This window comes from Anas acuta, chromosome 7 (genome assembly GCF_963932015.1).
Source record: "Anas acuta chromosome 7, bAnaAcu1.1, whole genome shotgun sequence".
NCBI classification, from domain to species: domain Eukaryota; kingdom Metazoa; phylum Chordata; class Aves; order Anseriformes; family Anatidae; genus Anas; species Anas acuta.
Genome location: NC_088985.1, coordinates 26,388,102 through 26,409,073, shown reverse-complemented (window position 1 = coordinate 26,409,073; position 20,972 = coordinate 26,388,102). Strand labels below are relative to the sequence as shown.

The window sequence follows — 20,972 nt, the reverse complement described above, 5'->3', positions numbered from 1 at the left end:
CAACACCTTGACAAAGCTACTTAAAGATTTAGAATTTTTCACCTAAAAGTCACTTTCATCTTGTCATTGGTCTAATCCCCATCTAGCAGAAGGTCATGGCTGACCTGCAGTTCCCACTCACCTGTGGCAGTGCTCTTGTTTCCACACAGACTGAAATGCTTTACAATGGCCTCTCAGGTGAGTCTCCACATAGTAACCACTACCACAATCTCTAGAAATGCCTTTTCACTCTAACTGCACTGCCCATATCCCAGTACCAACTGTAACTGCATTAAAACGGTATGATCCGAGTTAGGGTGATGATTCCTTTACAGCTTCTTCTAAGCCAAGATGCAGGCTTGTACCTGGGTTATGTTAAGCAAACACTTCAACTGAGAAAAGCACTGCCTCCTGGGTTGTTCTTAAGAATCAGCATCCAGCCAGCACTTAACATCATTTTTCTGAACTCTAAGGAAAAGCATCATGAGTGGGTCTTGAATACAAAAGCAGACAAAAATGTAAAGTCTGCAGTTCCCATTGCTTCATTTCCATTTGACCAACAAGCAGCAGACCACCTTTGCCTCCTCTGTGCTCTTACACTGTAGATAAATATGTTCATTTCCTGGGATAAAAGGCAAGCATCCTCAGGGAGTTTCTAATTTGCATTTCATTTTCCTTGGCTCTCTTCTGAGACGATGAGAACAGCAGAGGTGGGCTACACTCTCCAGATATCATTAGTTTGGAGGAGCAGGAGCAAAAATACTCCTGAGCCATTACCGCAGTGCTGGACCAGGGGAGCATGATTAACACCTCACATGCTAGTGGATGTGCATGCTTTGTATTTGATTTCTTTTTCCAGTGGCTAACATGCCATAAAATGGCCACAAAGCACTGGAAATAGAACAATAGCTCTTCAACTCATGAGCGGATACTTCACATTCACTACAGCTGGACCTCTTTGCAAACACAAGCTCAGCATGTCATATCTGGCTTCTCACCTCCATGTGTACCTCACCAGATGTCTGTTTCTTTCAGGGCTGTCTTTGTACAAACAGAAGTATCATTTTTATTTTTTTTAATCTCCTGTTTAAAAGTGGCATCAAACAATTCCATGACATCAAACAAATAGATTGGTCTTTCTAGCTTCCTTCAAAATCCCTGTTACAATGAACATCTGAGTGCACAAAACTGTTTGACATTTGACTAACTCCTTCTTGCAGTAAGTATTTGATACTATGAAAGGAGTTTATTTACAATAGCTTTGTGCTTGCAAATGTCACTCAAGCATCATCCGTAGCACAGCAGCAAACCACCTGGTGCCTGCCATAGCATTCTATTTACAAGGGGGTGGAAAGGTTACATTGGGAAGTACAGCAGTAGTAGATTATTCAATTGTACTCTCAATAACTACTTGCGTAAAGATTTGTAGTAGCCCTTCATAGGAAATGCTGTAAAATACCAGAGACGTGACATTTTTGGAGTATTGTCCTACTGCAGGGATGTGAGACTGCCTATTTTAAAAAACCTCCCAAATAACTGTAGGAATTGAAAGTCCAACCAGAACACACACACGCTTGACAGATTAATGCAAAAAACTTAAAGTGTCTCTTCAGCACATTTTTACTTTGCACTGTCTACAGATGACAGAAATGGAAGAGAGGAAAGAGAAAAGCTTGACAAGTCTTCTAAAATTTGTAACTTGATAATCCAGTCTATGTCTTAGCTTTGTGCTGAAGTGGGGACCACTGTTCCAGAGGTGGAGCGCACACTCTATAGCCTGATTTACAAGTCATGCTGTACCTGCATTGTTCCATGTCTTTCAAGACAGGAGTGCTACATAAGAGCAGACTTGTTAAGGACAAAGCAGCAGACTTAAGAGTTGGCTTCCTAACAAAAGCACTGCAAAGTGACTTAAGGAGTGGCACAGCAGAATCCTTCATCTGTTGCTGATCACTGATTTCCAGATTAACCAACTTCAGTTGGCAAGCAGAACGAGCATCCCTTCATGCACAACAGCCAGCTGTTATGAACTGACTCAGTCTCAGAGTGCTCAGTGCTCAGAGACAGCTCAGCTGTCACTAAGACCTACAAATCAGATTTTTCAGAGCAGCTCCACGTCATGTCAAATGTCAGGTTCTTTTCTTTTTTTGTACTGTTACCACTACTGACATTTCCATACCCATCACGATCACTGTCCACAGCTGACAAGTCCACTCCCTCCAGTCAGCTTGCTCTGTCACCAGATGGGTTTTGAACACACCTAAAACTGCAAGGTGAGAGCAGCAAAGCATGCCATAATTTCAGCAGCAAAGCATGCCATAATTTCTTCACAATCTCTGAGAGCATGTGGTTCTAGACGTTATCCCTTTAAACACCTGGCTCAAGAACCATTGATATAGAACCAATTGCTCACCTTTTGATCCAGACTGTAGGCCAGGATCCACTCCTCCTGCTTGGGGTGAAAGAGCAGACTCTGGATATAGAAGTTCAGACGGTATTTCTGGTATGTAGCCCCTTCATCAGAGCTGATGAGAATGCTGCTCTCTATCTCTGGATCACTAAGAAGCATGATCTAAATAGGAAAACAGAGAAAACACAGTGTTAATGGAAAAGTAAAACTGAACTTCATTTAAAAGTGAGATCACAGAGCACTGATTCCTGCTGGACATACTCAGAACATTGTTCAACAGTATTAATCACAGAATCACAGAATTTCTAGGTTGGAAGAGACCTCAAGATCATCGAGTCCAACCTCTGACCTAACGACGCAAAAGATTTCCCAAATAGTTTGTAGTTTTAGCATTTGGTTTTTGTTCTGTTTACTGATTCATCTGGTGATTCTGTACTTTCATTTCATTTTTGTCCACATAAATTCAGAAAGCCCAATAATAAAGAAAAATGTTATGTTGACATTCAAGACAATTTTGGTTGGACAGAGCAACTTCAGAGTGCCGCATCAGGCTTTTCCTGGTGTTTTCCAGTCTATCACCTCCCTCCATAAATGTGGAAACCTCTCTCCAAAAGCACACAACAGGGCACTCCGGAGATTTCAAGCTCCTTATCTGGCAGATTACAGAGCTATGAATGAGAGCACCAGGTCACTGGCAACAGAATGCCTACCTGGGTCAGCTGCTGGCACCTGAAATTAGTCCACGTGTGTATGTGCAAACACTGATACATGATCTCATACATTATGCTCCCAATCTATACAGTAGGAGATAGTCATTCACTCAACCAACATATAATTTTCCCCAAGCAAAGGAAAGTGTTTGACCTCAATTTGTACAGGGAGGAAAATGCTTTTGTGCCTCTGATTTTAATTAGAAAATTATTAGCAATATTTTAGAATGGGTTGATTCCACTTTATCAGGTGCCATGCTCTGTGTAAATGTTATCAAGAAAAATGTTGTGGAAACATTAACACCATCTTATTAACATCTGGAGAAAACGACATCACATTAAAGCAAATGCCAACACCATAAAATAAAGGCAAACAGTGGGAAATAAATTAGAGCTGTGCTAAACACAGCAGGTTATTGATACACTAGCTGAAACAAATATAGAAACTGCCTTTCAACAGCAGAACACATCCAGGAGCTGCCTTTTTTAGCTGTGAAATGAGCAGCTAACTGCAATTCAAGGCAGTTTTGTCCCATTTGCATGTCCAAGTAAACTTTTCTTATCCAGCTTTGCAGAGCTCCAACCTCCAGATTATGATAGGGAGAAATATTACTTTTGACAGCAGCTATTTAATTACAGAAAATCAGTTAAAAGGAATGGTAAAACCCTTTGTATATTAGACCCTGATCAAGCAAAAAAAAGAAAAAAGGCACATTTTTAATCTTAAGTACTGCATTAACAAGGGAAAGTGAATATAATGCAAATTGTTTCTGATCCTTTCCATTAAAGAATTAAAAAGGCCTTTAAAATTAGAGCTGAATGTTGTTCCTAAGGTGAAGCCACCTCTGTGAATCCAGCCTGAGCTCATAGGTCCTTCAACACCTCTCACAGACTCCTTACCAGCTCGTTTACCTTACTCACAGTGCAACCCCAACCTGTTCCCACAAGAAATAATAAAAAAATAATAATAATAATAAAAAAAACACCACTACAATGCCTGAAAAGTGCACTGCACTGTGCTCTGCTGCACAGCATCAGCAATGGGAACCATTCCCACAGGAGACCAACTGCATGGAAATAAGTCTTAAGAACAAGTCCTCAAGGCCACCACCTAGAAGGAAGTTTGATACTTTTCTTCTACCTACATAAAGTAAAATATTATTTTATTTTGCTCCAGAGAAGAAAGATCTCTCCAGTATTTTAAGATCTTTTTCTGTCACTGGTGACAGACTTCAACAGCATTTTTGTCCCCCCAAGTACACCCGTGTTCATCTGAACCACGTTGCCCATGCCAGACAGAACGGTAACATTAGGAAAAAGTGTTTGCATCTGTAGAATGGAAGAAGGATGCAAGACTGCCAAGTATAGAAGCTATTCCGGAGAGATCTTACATTTAAGGAGAGGATAGTTTCGAATAAGATTTTCCACCTATTGTCAGAAAAGGTTACGAAATTATTAATGCTGTATGTTAAAAGGTCACTGTTAGCTGTCCCCATGCTCCTTAACCACGGGCAGAACTCTGCAGAGCTGACAGAGTACAGACGCAAAGCATCCACACAGGACCTGCAACATGTATGTGGACAGTTCAAAAAATGGCTCAGAGGAGATAGAAAAGGTGATGTTTCCACCAGATGGTTCACAAAGCCAGGCAAATAGTTCTCCCAGAAGCATAACAGTGGTTGCAAGATTAAATAATAAAACCACTAAGACAGGAAAATTAACAGCCAACCTTATTGAAAGATTAAAGGGGAAGATAGAATAGATTAACCACAGCCAGATCTTGTTTTAAGTGCAAACACATCAGTCATGCACCGCTCCTCACCTGGGCTGATGTCAACCCTGAAAAAGACTCCTCCAATGTTTTGGATGAAATGGAGAAAAATCCCACACCTAACATCTCTGTTAGCATTCATTTTTCCAAACAAGGCTGATCCAACACAAAGTAAGAAAGGAGGCTGATCCAACACAAAGACAGGGAGAACAGGAGGCTCAAAGTAGGAAAAAAAAGAAAGAAAAAAAAAAAGCCACTGGTCATGCAGCTAGGACAGGTCCCAACTTTTGTTGTGTTTGGAGAAAGTATTGGCAAGCAGGCAGAGCGGGCTTTACTTTATTATTGCTTGTCTTTTTTCTGCTGAAAGCTAGGGGGGGATGGGACAACTTTTGGAAGGGGAAATAACAGGACATTTGTCAAAGGCCTGAAACTGTCACTTCTCATTATGGGACCAGGGCGAAGGATCCACCCCAGAAGAGATTTAGATTAATCGCTTTTCGTTAAGAGCCAATAAACAAACTCCAGTCAGAACGAGCACTGCTGCCAGCACCCTGCATTGCCATTTATAATTGCCATAAGGAACAGCAAAGGAGCACCAGAGAGTTGTCAAATGTAATTTATAGTTTTTTAAGATCTAATCATTTTCTATAATATTAAATTAAATGGCAGCCTTTATTAGAAAGGAAATTACATTTCACCTTGCAACACTAGAATATATGCACACACAAGAAGTATTTTAATATATTAGTAATCCTATACGTATATAAAGTATTATTTTCAGTTGCTGTCTTCTCTAGTTTAAGCAGACAGGAGATGGGGAGGCAGGACTGATTACTTTGAAGGGAAAGTCCTTGAAAACATATTTGAGATGAGATGGTTTATACTACACGGGATTTCCTCTAGAGCCTTTAGTCTGGCCTCCAAAATTCAGTAAGGAATGAATGACAGGAACTAGACAAAACAAAACAAAAATCAGACTGAACTTCAGGTAGCTCCTTAGGACATGAACGCAGAGGAAGAGAGCTGCCTGTGGTGTATCTCCATTTAAAGCAGGAGCTTTGAGGACAATGATGACATGTACAGAGTTGTTCCGAATGGACTCCAGTTCAAAGGAATACCAGAAACTAGTGAAGGAAGCTCATAAAAGGCATATTCTTCAGAGAGTTTACCTTGCAAGAACATAAACTACAATGAAATTTTCAACACATGATCAGGAAAAACATCCAGCACTGAATCCTCCAAGGGGATTTATTCCATGAAATAAGCACAGGTTGCAGGCTGAAAGAACAAGGAAGGGAGGTGTCATACCTATACCTGCCACAGCATATTTGGTTCAGAAATCAGAGAAGTAGCGAAGAGCCACTGGTATTTGCTGGAGAGCATGTAGGACCCTTAAAGGAGCTGTGAACGAATGCCAAAGTGGAGATGAAGGGAAGTGACACCACATCACAAATCCATTCAATTGGAATGACCACTAAAAGGGCTGAGATAATAAAATTAAGGCAGGATTTGTAACTAAGAATATGAGTTCCTGCTACATGTATCCCGATTAAAATCCCAGCTGTGACAGAGTTAATACCTTCCTCAGCACTGGTTTCACCTAGGGTATGTCCATGTGGTTGAATTAATATGGTGTCACCTTCCTCTTCCTCTGCCACAGACTAGCTAGGCATAAGATGCCTTTGACCTGGAATACTGAACCACACCAGTAAGGAGCTAACATACGTCTCACAGGCACAATGATACGATGAGCCCAGACTACTGGCTTGGAGCTATTAGTAGCCTGAGTTCGTATCTGCCTGGATCTACCATCACCACGCTGCAGATTGCCCTACAGCTTGGCACTCACTTCTTCTCCCAACTCCTTTCACTGCTCTGGCTTCACTCTAAAGTCCTGCTTGGCACATCACCTCTATCCTCCTCCTTCAGCACACAGTGTGCAGGAACAGCCACCCCCAAACCCTTTATCATGTTACCCGTATATAAAGCATCAGCTTCACCACCACTCTTGCTCCCTGGTTCTGTGTTGTCCCAACACAACAGAGATCCATTTTGTATATAGCTGAACCATTTAATAAACTACCTCTGGACAAAAACTTAAACAACATGCCACATAAAAGGCATTTTTATTAATATTAGTTCTCATTAAATCCTTTTATTTTTGCAAACCAACATAAATTTTGATTTTAAATTACCAGTGTGCATCTCTTTAAATCAGCATGGAGAAGTTTTATAGGTACAATATCTGCAGCAATAGTATCACTGAGCTACATCAGCAGGAAGCCTCCCAGTAAGTGAATAAAGAAGACAGGTTCGAAATAAATGACTTTTGTTCCCAGAAATAAGTAGATAGCATTAAACCATTATGTACTGCCTTCTGATTTTCCTCTTCTCTTTTTAATGTGCTTTTAATATGTGGGCCTTTTCAGAGTTTCTAGTCACATTTTCATTTCCCTATAGAATGTGCTATTCGAAAACGAAATAAACAAAACAGCCTTACAAAAAAAATAAAAAAATAGTCCACCTACAAACCACCCAACCCTCCACAGCTACAATAGGATCCCAGGTTCTTAGCGGTATGTTAGCAATTTGCTTTGGATCACTGCATTGTTCTCTTCTGCAACTGAGAAAGTAGTTCTGCCACAAACACCACTGCAAAAGCAGAAACTCCAGGTTTCCTCTTCACACCTTCATTGTGATTATTCTATTGAAAGTGTTCAGCTTACACTTTTTTTTTTTCTTCTGCTTTCCCATTTTGATTTAAAACATTTAAATGATTGTATGATCCCATGGGACCTCCAGAGTTAAATCTACTCCCAGAAGTTCCATATTGGTTTTGTGTTTAAAAAGCCAGAAAGTTCCAACGCTTTAAGCTAAAATGCCAGTTCAAATGGAGAACTTTTCTTTTGTTTGGACTTATTAAGCCATTTCCTTTTGTTAAAGCTGAAAAAAAAAATCAAATTATATTTAAAGGCTTAGAGATATAAAAATCATTTTCGTTCTTCAAAACATCAATTCATCACACGTGTTCAATGTGAACAGTTCGGAAATTTCTTATGGGAAAACTAACTTTACTACTGAGGCATTTTAGATTAAAGGTTGACTGTCTGAAAACTCTCACTAAAAACTTGTTGGTTGCTCATTCTTTTCCCATTCTTCTTCTCCTACCTCATTACTCCAATTTACTTGTCCTGCATGCTACATTATGCTCACAAAGGTATACATGTATATCCAACTTCAACAATTTTAGACCGTAGCTACAAAGCATACCTGATACCTTTCTATGCCAACACTATAGAGGACAGACATAACTCACAGCAAACAATCTCATCCTTCTTTCTTTCCCCACCACTTGTCAGTTCAACTAAAAAAAAACTTTTGCTTAACCAAATCAGCCCAAATCCTTCTGAGACAAAAATGTACTGGTGTCTGTCACAAATACTTGTCTACTTACTAGAAAATATATCACCCATAAAAATCAGCATTTAGTTGTTTTTTTTTTTTAAAAAAAAAAAAAAATCCACAATTGTGGACTGGCTTAGAATGCATACATAAACTTCATGCACAAACTTCTATAGAAAATATTCTGACACTGCTAGATACCTGCTCACTGTCCTGTAGATATACTGACTCCTGTAATATCCAGGAGAAAAGGAAGCAAAAGGACGCCAACCTCTACTTTACAATCACCAATATCAGGGAGGATGGAAGATGTCAATGATTAAAATATGCTCCAGAGAGAAGCCCTATTTACACAAATAAGGAGAGAAAAAATCTTCCTTCAAGCTCCAGCACAATGTTTGGAGGATGGCATGCACATGGATGAGAAGGTCCTGAGCTCTCATACCCACCTCATTCCTTAGCCATCAACAACTCTGACGAGAGGGACACCTGTTCTCTCAAAAGCCAGACAAGACAGCTATGAGAAGGGCAACAGCATCCACATATTGCCTTTGAGTCTAAGAAGATTAGAGTCTTTGTAATCTCTCGTGCTATACAGTGGTCTAGATTCAGATTTTGAATTCCTGCTCACTTCACATGGCTCAAAAACTTCCTTAAAGTTAAGGACAACCTATGGGCATCAGTCAAGCAATAAAGATGCACTGAGCTTTCATGAGAGATGAATTGCCTGGACCTAACCTGTTTCAACTTCTTGTAACTTCACTTCTTATTGCCTGAAATTTTACATTAATAACAGATTTAATTAATGAATATAGCACCAGATTACCATCTCTCAGAACCATAACGCTGTAATCTTAAAGGATGAAGTGCACTGCTCTCACTTTATAAGGGTTTATGAAGCATGTGTTATAAAAGTACCTCAACCATAAGGCTTTTACACCTTGGCACTCACTTCAATACAATCCCATAAAATCCAAGCAATCTTTAAGTGTTAAAGGTGACTTTCACTACTGTATTTATTATTGGATAATGAAAAATGAGTCAGACACCCATAGAAAACTGAGCAATGAAACAGAGTTTCCTGAGAGTTTTACATTGGGTCTGCATTATATGAACCGTGACCAAAGAACCAAATGGCCCTCTCAAGACCTTTCAGGCACTTCATGCTGACCCCTCTCCAGTACTTCCTTTCCATCAGGACTTGTGACTGATTTTTTACTCTGTAGAATTCCATTGCTCATCGCTGAACTTGTCCAGATGTTTCTGGGTGAATCTAACTCCGAAGAAGACTATTTTCCATGGGCTTCTCCTGCTGTGCTGTAGACTACAGCTGTGGACTACAGTAAGTTGATTTCAGAAGACAGCACAAATCTGACACAGAGATGGGGTATCCATCTCCAAGTTCTCCATCTTTCCAACATTGAGATAGAAAATGTAGGACATTTTGCCATTTGTAGGATGTATGTTAAAGACGAGCATCATCACAAAGTAGAGGGTAAAAAGCTACAAAAGCAATCGCTATTTCTTTTTACCCTAAAACAGATCATCCTGCAATACTGGAGCACAAAAGAGGACGCCACTTGGGTGCTTCTTCTTTTTTTTACATGTATCCTCTTCTGAAATGTAATCTGTAATTTTTCTGCTGTACCTTTGTTATACACTCATTTAGACAAGCCACTTTCAAAACCAAGAGTTAGCAAGTTTCTTAAGTTGCATCACAAAAATATTCTGCCTAGGTATCAAGAGCGTTTTTGTCAACGAGGAACAATGCGAGCAGAAAGCTGTTATTCAAGCAGTGCGCCAGATGAAGCACACAAACCCCAGGTTCACTGTTACGCTGAACAGCCCCTCAGCAGAACCCTGATACTGTCAGAAATAAAACTAAGAATAACTACAGCCAACTTAACATATGCATGCCTTGACTGGACAGAACTTGGGACCAGTAGTTCAAGGGACTGTAAGTCTGGCCTATGAGGGTGAATAATGGATGTGCATGAGATACTAGTACAATACTCATACACCACGTATGAAATTAGAGTATATAGTTCTAGCTAATGCTTCATACTGTTGGCTCAGTCAAGAAAGAGTACACATTTCAAATGACAGTGTCTCAGCAACTCTTTCATTTCCTTCTCTCAAAGATTAAAAAGGATGAAGATGCCAGAAAGACTTTGAGAGTCTGAGAGCGGTTTTGTGGTAAAATAGTAATTATCATCCTCCTATCTGAAGATCCACAGGAGTGATATCATCCCAGCACTTACATGATTAACTCTGAGGAAAGAGATTAGCAAAAGCACATCAAATAAGGACCAGCACCACGTTGCTTTCTCTAAGGAGATGCACATCAGCTTAGCAGCTTGTTTACAGTGAGTAACCCTGGCTAATCTTTCTGACCTCTGTTGTTTTTCATATCTAATTATATCCAGTTTACAATTACAATTAATTCAGATTGGTACAAAATTAAACAGTCTCTTGGCATCGCAGCCATACCTGCCTATAATTGCCATACCAAAACAAAACACTTCTACAGAATACCAAGCTCACATACCCCATCCCCTATGGAGAGAAGACTTCATTTAATTACCACCTCCAGCAGCTGTGCAGGAGCACAGATGCACCTTGCAGTGTGCCCTGAGGATCAGGAGCAAATCTAGGCTAAATTGGATACAGAGCAAGAGCCCCTGAAGGAAAACCACTCTGCCATCCTCTTTGGCAGGTGTGGAAATGAAAACATATCATGACTCTAAGGCTTGGGCAAAATCAGAGCTGGGAAAAGAACTCAGATACTTTAAGGCTGCTGTCCTAACCTACCCATAATACCAATCCTAGGCTAGATCCTATTTGCATGCATAGGAGCAGGATAAGCCATCATACTAGACCCAACAAAGCAGAACATCTCATCTTTGTTTTACTGCTAAGCAGGTCAGAACAACATGTCTCTCCATTTTCTCTTGTCTTTTTGGCACTGGACACGTGTACTTTTCACTTTTAATTACCAGGCACAGCAAGCATTTGCTTGTTAAATTTCAGGTGCCAGTGGGGATGGAAGCTATCCAAAAAGCGTGTGTTTGACCTGGCAAAGAGTAACTGATTGGCAACAGTCATGTGCTTGGTTATAAAACCTTTTCATTGTCACAGCAAGGCAGAGTTTACCCAAAGTTAGTTCATCTCATTATACTCTTGTTACAGCTGCACATCCTCAGGGTCCCCACAGCTCATCAGAGCAAAGTCCTCTGACACAATAACCCTACGTTTCTGTTCCTAATCCGGTACTGCTTGCTGTTCATAGAGAGCCCCAATCAGATTGCCCAAGGCATTTCCATGTTGCAGTATTTTCATGCATAATGCCCCTCTGTGAACTGCCAAACAATTATAAGCATCACCACCTATAGCTGGTTTTGTATAGATCCAGTTTGACTACAGCTTCCATGATTGGGCCTGGACAAGAAGGAGATGAAACCCTAGCTGGTGACTCGAGGCAACAACCAGTGATTCCACAAGAAAAAACAGACTGTAAATCAGGGGACAGATGTAAAGTTTCTGATCTATGTATGCTTTGTTCTCGAGTCTGGTTTTCTTCACAGCATAGCTATACATGATACCTTTTTACTGTTCTCCGTTCTACATAGGAAAGCCCTAACTTTTGTAACATCCATCACAGGGCTTTGTGGTCACCAGCTTTTTATACTGGCACAGAACAGCTCTGATCCCAAACTGTGTGCAGAGAAAAAGGAAAGGCGATATTCACTGTTATAATTATATGTTATTTGAGTAAATGCGTGGTTGTGCTATTCTCCCTAGAACTACAAAGTAATTTTCACCATTATGGTAACTTACCATGTAAGCAGAAATAGTTACATAAAATAATGTTATCAGTAAGGATAGGCTGTGTGCACCAGAACTGCTGGAACTGAGAATACCATTTATATAAAAACACTTCTCTGATTATAGGTCTCACCTGGGAGAACACTTTACATGTGGGAATAAGTTTACTCACAGTAGTTGCCCCATTATAGAAAACAAAGAGATGTGCATGGATAGCTCCTCATGAGGGTAAACTTTTGTAGCCTGTATACAACAGTCTATTTAATTTGAGGACAGTAGAGTGTTTCATGACTCTTTAGAAAAATAAAAACTGTATTATGTATCTCCCTTGAGGCCATTAAACATGAATACAATTTTAAATGCATCATTGCTTTTCCACTGCTTACACACTTTATTTTTCTGCTCTTTAGTCAGATTGCAGAGAGAACACAGACAACAGTCAGCTTTATCAATGTTCACATCCAGATGCTAATGATCTCAATTTACTTACCTAGCATCTATTACCCATGTCACTCACTGCTCTAAATACACTTCTCTTCCTAACATCACCACACTAAAGAAGAAAGCTGAGGAGGTAGGAGAAGGTCTATTTTCTGGACAGGAGGTTGAGGCACTCAAAAATTAATGGTTAAAATTACAAAACTCGATGGCATTGCAGTGCTCTGCACAGCAGCACTCAGCCCTCAGCTATTCACTGTGATTACAAACTCTGCCTGGTAAACTCAGCTGCCAGAAATCCTAACATCTGGGAAGGTTCAGGACGGAGAAACAGGATTCACAGCTGCCAGCTCACTCACTGGCTTTCACATTTCTTGTTAGATTTGCAAAAGTAACTCCACAACTTCAACACAACCCTGACACTTTGGTTTAGGAATCAACTAGTGAAAGTCAGAAATATGCCCAAGCTGACTCCACCTTTCCAACCATATCCAGGTCCTTTGGTTCCATGTCAGATAAGCTTTTTTTTTTTTCTTGTCAGAAAAAGGATGAACAGATTTTGTTAAAACAGAAATGAAGGGTTGTGGGATCTACCACAAAGTGCAGCACCAGTCTTTCCTCAGAAACATGAGGACATGACAAAGAGTTGATTCCCCAGAATTATTAGAAAACTGCAGCCTGAGTTTCCTCCCCTGCCTCTGTTCTCCACTTAGAAAACCTCTATCATCACACTCAGAGTCCACCAACATCTGTTTGTATATAAAGAAACTGGGCATTTGAGGATAGACAGGCCCAAAGGCAACAAACCCTGGCTAGCATAACAAGCCAAGCAAAAAGCCTAAAAACAGCCAAGCAAGGGCTTCTAGGATTCATGGTGCTGCTTGGGGTAACAGATTTGACATACAGTTGTTCAGAGATTAAATTAGTTATTGGATTTACACTGTAAAAGGCAGATGTGCATATTTGGGGAACGCAGATGTGGAAGGGGAGTAACACATAGTGAAGCCGGAGCTCGATGTATTGCTGAACTCAGTGGGCACAGCACCGTGGTGTTCAGGCACCCCAGGTAACAACATGATGCCATGTGCTGTGCATGGTTAGCATTAACAAGAAGACACTCCCCCGCTCCAGACCATTTAATTGTCCCACTCTATTGTGCTGGTGTGTCCTCACCTCAAGTACCATGTTTACGTTTGGGCACCACAACATAAGACAGACACAAAAGTATTAGTGTCCAAAAGAGGGCTACAAAGATGGTGACAGGTCTAAAGGGGAAGAAGCATGAAAAGCAGCTGAGGTCCTTTGGTTTGCTCAGCCCCGAGCAGAGCAGGCCGAGGGGAGGCCTCATGGCGGCCTGCAGCTCCCTCACAGGGAGCGGAGGGGCAGGCGCTGAGCTCTGCTCTCTGGGGACAGCGACAGGACCCGAGGGAACGGCATGGAGCTGGGACAGGGGAGGGTCAGGCTGGGGGTTAGGGAAAGGTTCTGCACCCAGAGGTGGTCGGGCACTGGGACAGGCTCCCCAGGGAAGCAGTCAAAGCTCCCAGCCTGCTGGAGTTCAAGAAGCATTTGGACAACGCTCTCAGACATGGGGTTTGATATACTGGCTGCTGTGCGGAGCCATGGGTTGGACTCAATGATCCTTTTAGATCTCTTCTGTCTCAGAACATTCTATGATTCTGACCCTGCAAGACTCTGCTAATCTGCTCACTGAAAATTATAATTCACCCAATGACCAATGAAAAATTTCTTGATTCTTCTCTTCAGAAAATAATGAAATAAAAAGACCCTTTACCACAGATTGCTGGGTTTGACGGTTAGGGTTCTGGGGTGCAGTTTGTTCTTTTGCCTTCCTCACAGCAAAATAGCTGTCTCCTGGTGAACCAGCTCTGATCACTAAAGACCAAGGTTACAACATTACTGAGTCTCACAAGGACCCATATGCCCCTTTGCCAAGGGCTGCTCTCCACCCATTCTCTTATTTTTGCTCTTTTTTTAATAACAGGACATGCTGACTCATTATTATTGATTGATTACCCCGCTGCCTGTGAAGCACTATTCCCCTCCTCATTAATTCAAAATTACCTCATTTTTCATACTTCATAAATTAATATATTATTGGATCTGCAGTAGTAAAGGAGATAGCCCTGTTCCATAGAGGTGTGGGGAGGGTGGAGAGAGGATGGAAGTCTCACAAACTTGCCCTATATCAGGATCTGCACCTCAGCCTGCCCTGCTGATGTGCTGGGTACAGGCAGCCCCTATGAGGTGACACATCCTGACAGTCCCACTTTATCCCTATAACCAAGGCAGAGCACTATGGAAAGCTCCTACAAGCCTGCTCTGCTCCACTTCATAAAGCAACGGTCATACTAAGTGACAAAACTGCAGCCTTATTTTAGTGGATATTATAACTTCTGATCTCTCCTTTAACACTTTTTGACTAAATCGGGAAAAAAAACTGCCTCTATTAAATACTGTCAGCCAACTCCGGGAAGTCCACATCTAAATGTGGATATGATCTTTCCAGTTTTACCCCATCTTTATGGCCTTGTAAAGTCCTAAGTCTCCTCTAAAGAGCCTGACTCTAGCAATATGAAGTGAAGAAGGCAGAGAGCAACAAGAGAAATCATCCAACTGCTAGAAAGCCAGCAAGGCAGGGCAGCTTCGTCAGAGATCTGCACCAGTATCCACCCTTCCAAGCTGAATCTTACCTGATAACTGACCTTTTTTTTTTTTTTTCCTCCAAACATTATTGCAAATACTGAGGAAAATACAAAATTAAACAAAATTAAAAAAAAAAAAAAGACATATCAGCTTGGTTTCTCCCTTCACAATCCGAGTCTCTAGCCATTCCAACAGACAATGTAGTGAACTAACACACTCATCCACCAATCTTATTTTTTTTCATTCATCATCTGAGAATGATCGGACTGCAAATTGTATGTTTAAAGCTGTAGATATTGCAGTTACTGTCTGCAAACTGTGCCAAACAAACCCTGTTTATCTACTTGGTTCTTGCACATAAAACAACTTAGTAAAGCACGCATGGCAAGTCAGCCAAGTCCAAAGAGTCTGAGCTTTGTTCTGCATTTCCCTAAAATCTGTGTCTACTTTTAAGTGGCCAGCTTTTCCCATGATGCAAACTACCCCTTATAGCCAAACCTCCAAGACAGCAGCTAAGCAGGGAATTCAGGAACACAGTTCCAGTCCTTGGTAGGTAAATGATATAGTGGGTGTGTCCGATTTTTTCTTATTTTACTTATACATCTTATGTCTACAGTTACTTTCATCAACTAGACTTCCAACATCTGTGAAGACTAAAATGATGTTTATTTAACAAGACATTTTCCATAAAGCCAACTTAGCTTTCATTTTACTCTGAGTCTTTATTAATTGAAGCCTGTATTAGGGTTCCATTTGCTTTTAATACTTAACTAAGCACTACCCAAATGTGTATCAAATGAGTTTTGAAACATATGAAAAAAATGCAAGCAAAAGTTATGGTAATGGATAAGCATAAAGCCATGAAATGCAGGTGCACAAAGGAAACTCTAAATCTGGAGTTTCATAATATATGAATGCTTTCTTCATAAGTGCTGCAACAATGGCTTTCAGTGTCATGTCTTTAAGATTATTATAAATAAAAAAATACACATCTCTCTTCTAATCCTCTAGCCTCCAACACTATTAAATAATGCCACATGCAAGTATTCTGTTAATTATCTGGGTCCAGTCCTGTTCAAGTTATTAATCAATGACCTGGATGAAGGAACAGAGTGTACCCTCAGCAAGTTTGCTGATGACACAAAACTGGGAGGAGTGACTGATACACCAGGAGGCTGTGCTGCCAGTCAGAAGGACCTGGACAGGATGGAAAATTGGGTAGAGAGGAACCTCATGAAGTTCAACAAAGGCAAGTGCAGGGTCCGGCACCTGTGCAACACACTCTAGGTGACCCTGCTTTGCAGGGGAGTTGGGCTAGATTATTTTCAGAGTTCCCTTCCAACTTCAACCATTTTGTGACTCTGTGATCTCATATGTGTTTATTTTTAGAAATACCTAACATGAGTAGTAGTTGAAGTTCAGTGGTTTTTTTTGTTTGTTTTTATTTTTGAACACATGTTTTTCCAGAGAGATGACCGAAAAAAACCTCAAGGATCTCAAGTTTTCATCTTCATGCAATACTGAAGGACAGCCTTCCTTAGTGTACATTGATCAGATTGTCCCTGTTTAAGGAAGAGGGAAACATCCCCTGGGGATCTCTCATAAGCTTGTGTCTCTATTCTGTGCTATCTGTGCTTACAAATGGTTGCATCCCTGACAACAGGTGCTATAGGAACTCCATTTATCTCTACGATCTACGTTAGGTCAGAGGAGGTAAAATTAAAATCTGCATAGAAACAGACAGTAGTTTCTTCTTTCTTGAAGTATAGGAACCTACAGGTAGGTCAGGTCTCAGCAGACATCTGACATGCCAGGCCCCAAAGTCCCAGGCTGCAGCAAGATAAAATACTCTCTCCCACAGGACCCCTTGACTACAAAGGCTCACAAGAAGGCACAACCCTCAAACATAGTAATAATAATTTAAAAGGGAAAATAAAAACAGATTTGGGACATACTGAAAAAAAAAACAAAACAAAAACTATATTTTAAGAGTATTCTACTAACACTCATATTTTGCCTTTACATCTCAGCATCCTCCGTTCATTTTGAACCGTGGTTAAAACATTAATAAGTTAAGCCTACTAGTATAGGGAAGCTATATTTCTTACTTAGTCAAGGTCAAAAAGCTACAAAGTATTATGACACCTGTAACTCAAACGATCTCTTTTACACAGTTTCAGGTCTTGGTTCTGCAAACATTTGCAGAAATTCTTGTTTCATGAGTGACAAATTCAAGCCGAACTAATGAGACAAGTGGAGGGAAGCCCATGCACAAGAGCTCACAAGATTGAACCTCGTAGATAAAATGCACCATATAATATATCCTTTGACTCTGCCACAGACGTTGCGTGTGACCTTGAGGAAATCATCTTTGCTTCATCAGTAGGTGAAGGAAAATAATGCTTCTTCATTCCCAATTTTAGTCCTTATTCAAATAGTCAGTTCTGGAGACTGATGGTGACTGCTCCTGAAGTATATTTACCAGGCAGAATATACTGCAATGTTAACCGGATCAGTCACATTTGTACAATCCACTGGTAAAACCAGAGCAGATAAATCTGAGCTCAGATAATACAGATGCTGTGTTTCAGAGCTATAGTCTCTGCCATACAGTAGTAGGCAGGTTCTGCCCACATAGGATCTGGACTGAGTAGCATGTGCTTTGGACTGCTAACAAGAACATCCTACACAGCTCAACAGGTCCAGAGAATGGTGCACAAGGAGACAATTAAAACTCAATTTGCAGCTCAGGTAATTTAGTGTCTGTTAATGGCAGCTGTAAAGCCAAGAACTATATAGCAACTGTATTTCATCAGGCTGAAGGAAAAGATTAGGGATAAAAGACAACAGAAAGAACTAGTTTTCTCTCTCCTGCCCTGCGGCTCTAACTCAGCCCCACTGCATTTGTGTTATAAATAGATTTTTTTAAATCATGCCAGCAAGTCCCGATTTATGGCACATGATGTTTTTCACAGTGTCTCCTTAATAAGGAAAAAGGGTAAAAAGAAACCTTCCATTTGCCAAATGGCTTCAGGATACTCCAGAGCTTGGTCCCTCACCAGTAGCATACGATACAACCTTAGGAAAAAAAACAGCAAATGAGTAATGGGAGATGTGGCAATGGATGGCAGCTCTGTTCAGGCTGGGTTAGCAAGCATCAGGTGCGTGCTAGGCTGATGAAGCAGTGCTTCTATCTCACATTTGATGAGTAGGTAGAAAACAAAATGCTGTCTAAATCCCTCTGGGACCAAATGCACGGAGAACTAAAGGCAAAACCAAAACAAGTTCAGATCGTGGTACTGCACTGAGGATCCAATAAGAGCTCAGGAATTTCCTTAGGAGATGCATGAGGCCACGATGGGGTTTGCTCCAATTACTCTCCAACTAAGCAAGAAAAAATAAAAAGGAGGTCAAAGTGACTTGCACTCATTTAGGATCTTCATCTCCTGCAGGAGATGTGACTCCCAACGAGCTAGCGAGTTTCCAGCCAGGTAGATGCATTCCTATGAGATTCCAATATTACAGTCACAATTAACTTCTTCCTTCATTAACCTGAACTGCAACGCAGCATTGCTGTCTGCCAGCTCATAAATAGTTGCCTCACTTCATCCCCAAGAAGCAGCACAGAAACAAACAAACTTAATTAGATTTAGCTTTCAGAGCTCCCGACTCTCCAAATACCTCTAAGCATTTCTCATTGTGATGGGCCAAGTCTAGAGGCATGAATAGGTATGAGAGGTGTCGCACATCTTTGGCTTTTATAGCTTCAGTGATTTGGCTTTTCCATTTTGACTGTATGGCAACTGGGAAATTAGCCTGCAAAAGCATTTACTCAAAGCTCTTTAGCTGAGCACCGTAAATTTATCTCTGCTTTATGCTGTTTACAACTACTGTTCAAATCCTCTAGCTAAAAGGTCTACCTACAAATAAAATCTCATCTCAAATGCTTCAGTTCTGCTATGAGGAGAAATCTGGGGGAATCCTCATTTCAGTCACTGTTGCTGGGTGACATTTTATGCTGATTCTGCACAGAAAGAAAGACTACAGACCTTTTAATTCTTCAGGGTATTGCCTACAACAATGATGGTACCAGAACAGGAGAAAAGCTAAAGATGACTGCATCGAATTGAATTGCAAAGCAAATTCATGAAGGAAGGTATTTCTAAGACATCAGAACTGTCACTGCAGATCTTAAATGCAATCAGGACCTCACATTTATCCACATTTATCTGAGCAATACTATATACAGGCAAGTGCGTTTGGGTTTGATTTTGTCAGTTAGAGTTGTCATTCTCTCCCTTTTTTTCTCTCTCCTTTTTTCTTTTAAATGCTTTTTAACTCCATCCTCTCAACCTCCACAGGAATCCCAAGGGTAGAGATAAAACTTTCTCAGTGAAAACTGGGTTTTCAACTAAACACCTTAGCCAAGAATATTCACTTTACACAGAGCATTTCATGGAGGAAATAATACAAGAAATCTATGGTTCAACAACAGCTCCTTCGGATTCAGCACTGCACCTCAGTGCCTGAAAGGAACGATGCTTCAGAAACACAAGACTTCTGTTCTCATCTTCGTTTGGAAGGGATTTGCATCTACCTATAATGCATCAATTCTAAAATGAATCCTGTTATTGGCAAACGAGAAGAAAGCAAACATTTATGAGATACGTGATCTTAACCAACAGATCAACCCATGTTAGAGAGCAGGGTCTCAGAGCACTTAAACTCTAAGAGGTGCTATTTCAAAGTGCACAGTTAATCAAAGAATCTAAGGCATAACTGTGGAAATTACCCATTTTTCTAATAGAAAACTTTCAAAGAAAAAGATGAAAGAAAAATGGGAATTAAAAGTTGAGAGATGTTCTTATTAAAATAGAGACTGTTTTTTTCCCTTAGCACTTTGGAAGAAATAAACAATTCTAATTCCCACACTGCTGTGAAAAGACGCCTCTAGTAATACATAACTAACACCCAAAATACAGCATTAAATTAAAGGTCAGCAGAGAACTGAGATCTCTGCCCAGCAGAGAAAGCAGCCTTTTGTTATACTCCTTAAAGACAGACAAAGATAGAGTCTGTTGGGTTAAAAAGAAAAAGCCAAAGCTATGCATTTTGTGAGCCCCAGCTTTTCAGAGCACACAGCCATCTGACCTTCTATCCCATTCATCTGCCAGGAAGGTGTACTGCTGAGCATACAGGAATATTTTGCCTTTCTGAAGTTCGCCACAGAATTATCAGGTTTGTTAAAATGTGTACGTCGGCTGTGCCAAAGCAGATACTTCTTCATGGGGCCTCTCAGGCAAACAACCGTGTGGGTGGATGCACTGAAGAGAAAGATGTGTCCTGGAATACACTCTACCAATTAGAGCATCTTCATGGGTATGGGAATATCACAAACACAGGCTCCTTGGCTTCTCACTAGGGCTCCAAGCAGGAACTCTTAAGAAAGAAATTGCCTTCAGGACTTAAGAGACCACTAGGTCTAATGATCATCTGGAAATCAAGGCAGATTTTCTTCATCTAAGGAACATTCCTCTTCACTTTCACAAGTTCTTAATGTGGAAGTGAAAGAGAAAACAGCCCAAGCATCTGCCAGAAGAGCAGGTACAAGCCTGGCAGTTTCAGCTACCAACATAAAGGCCATATGAACATTGGCCAGCTGCAAAAAGAGCTGTGAAACCCCAACCTCCTCAGATTTCAGAAGGGCTTGAACAGTGCAGCTGCTCCACTGGAAGATGAAGTCATCCTGGCTCACAGTAGGAAGTATTTCTGT

The 20,972-nt window shown here is 40.7% G+C and overlaps 1 protein-coding gene across 4 annotated transcripts in view; it reads right to left on the bottom strand.

Moving 5' to 3' along the window:
* Positions 1-20,972, bottom strand: part of SORCS3 (sortilin related VPS10 domain containing receptor 3) — a 279,259-nt gene that overhangs the window by 132,953 nt on the left and 125,334 nt on the right. For all 4 annotated transcript variants that reach the window (XM_068688547.1, XM_068688550.1, XM_068688548.1 and 1 more), the window contains one exon: positions 2,393-2,551. In XM_068688547.1, coding sequence (XP_068544648.1) covers positions 2,393-2,551 — 159 coding nt within the window. The remainder of the gene's footprint in view (positions 1-2,392; positions 2,552-20,972) is intronic.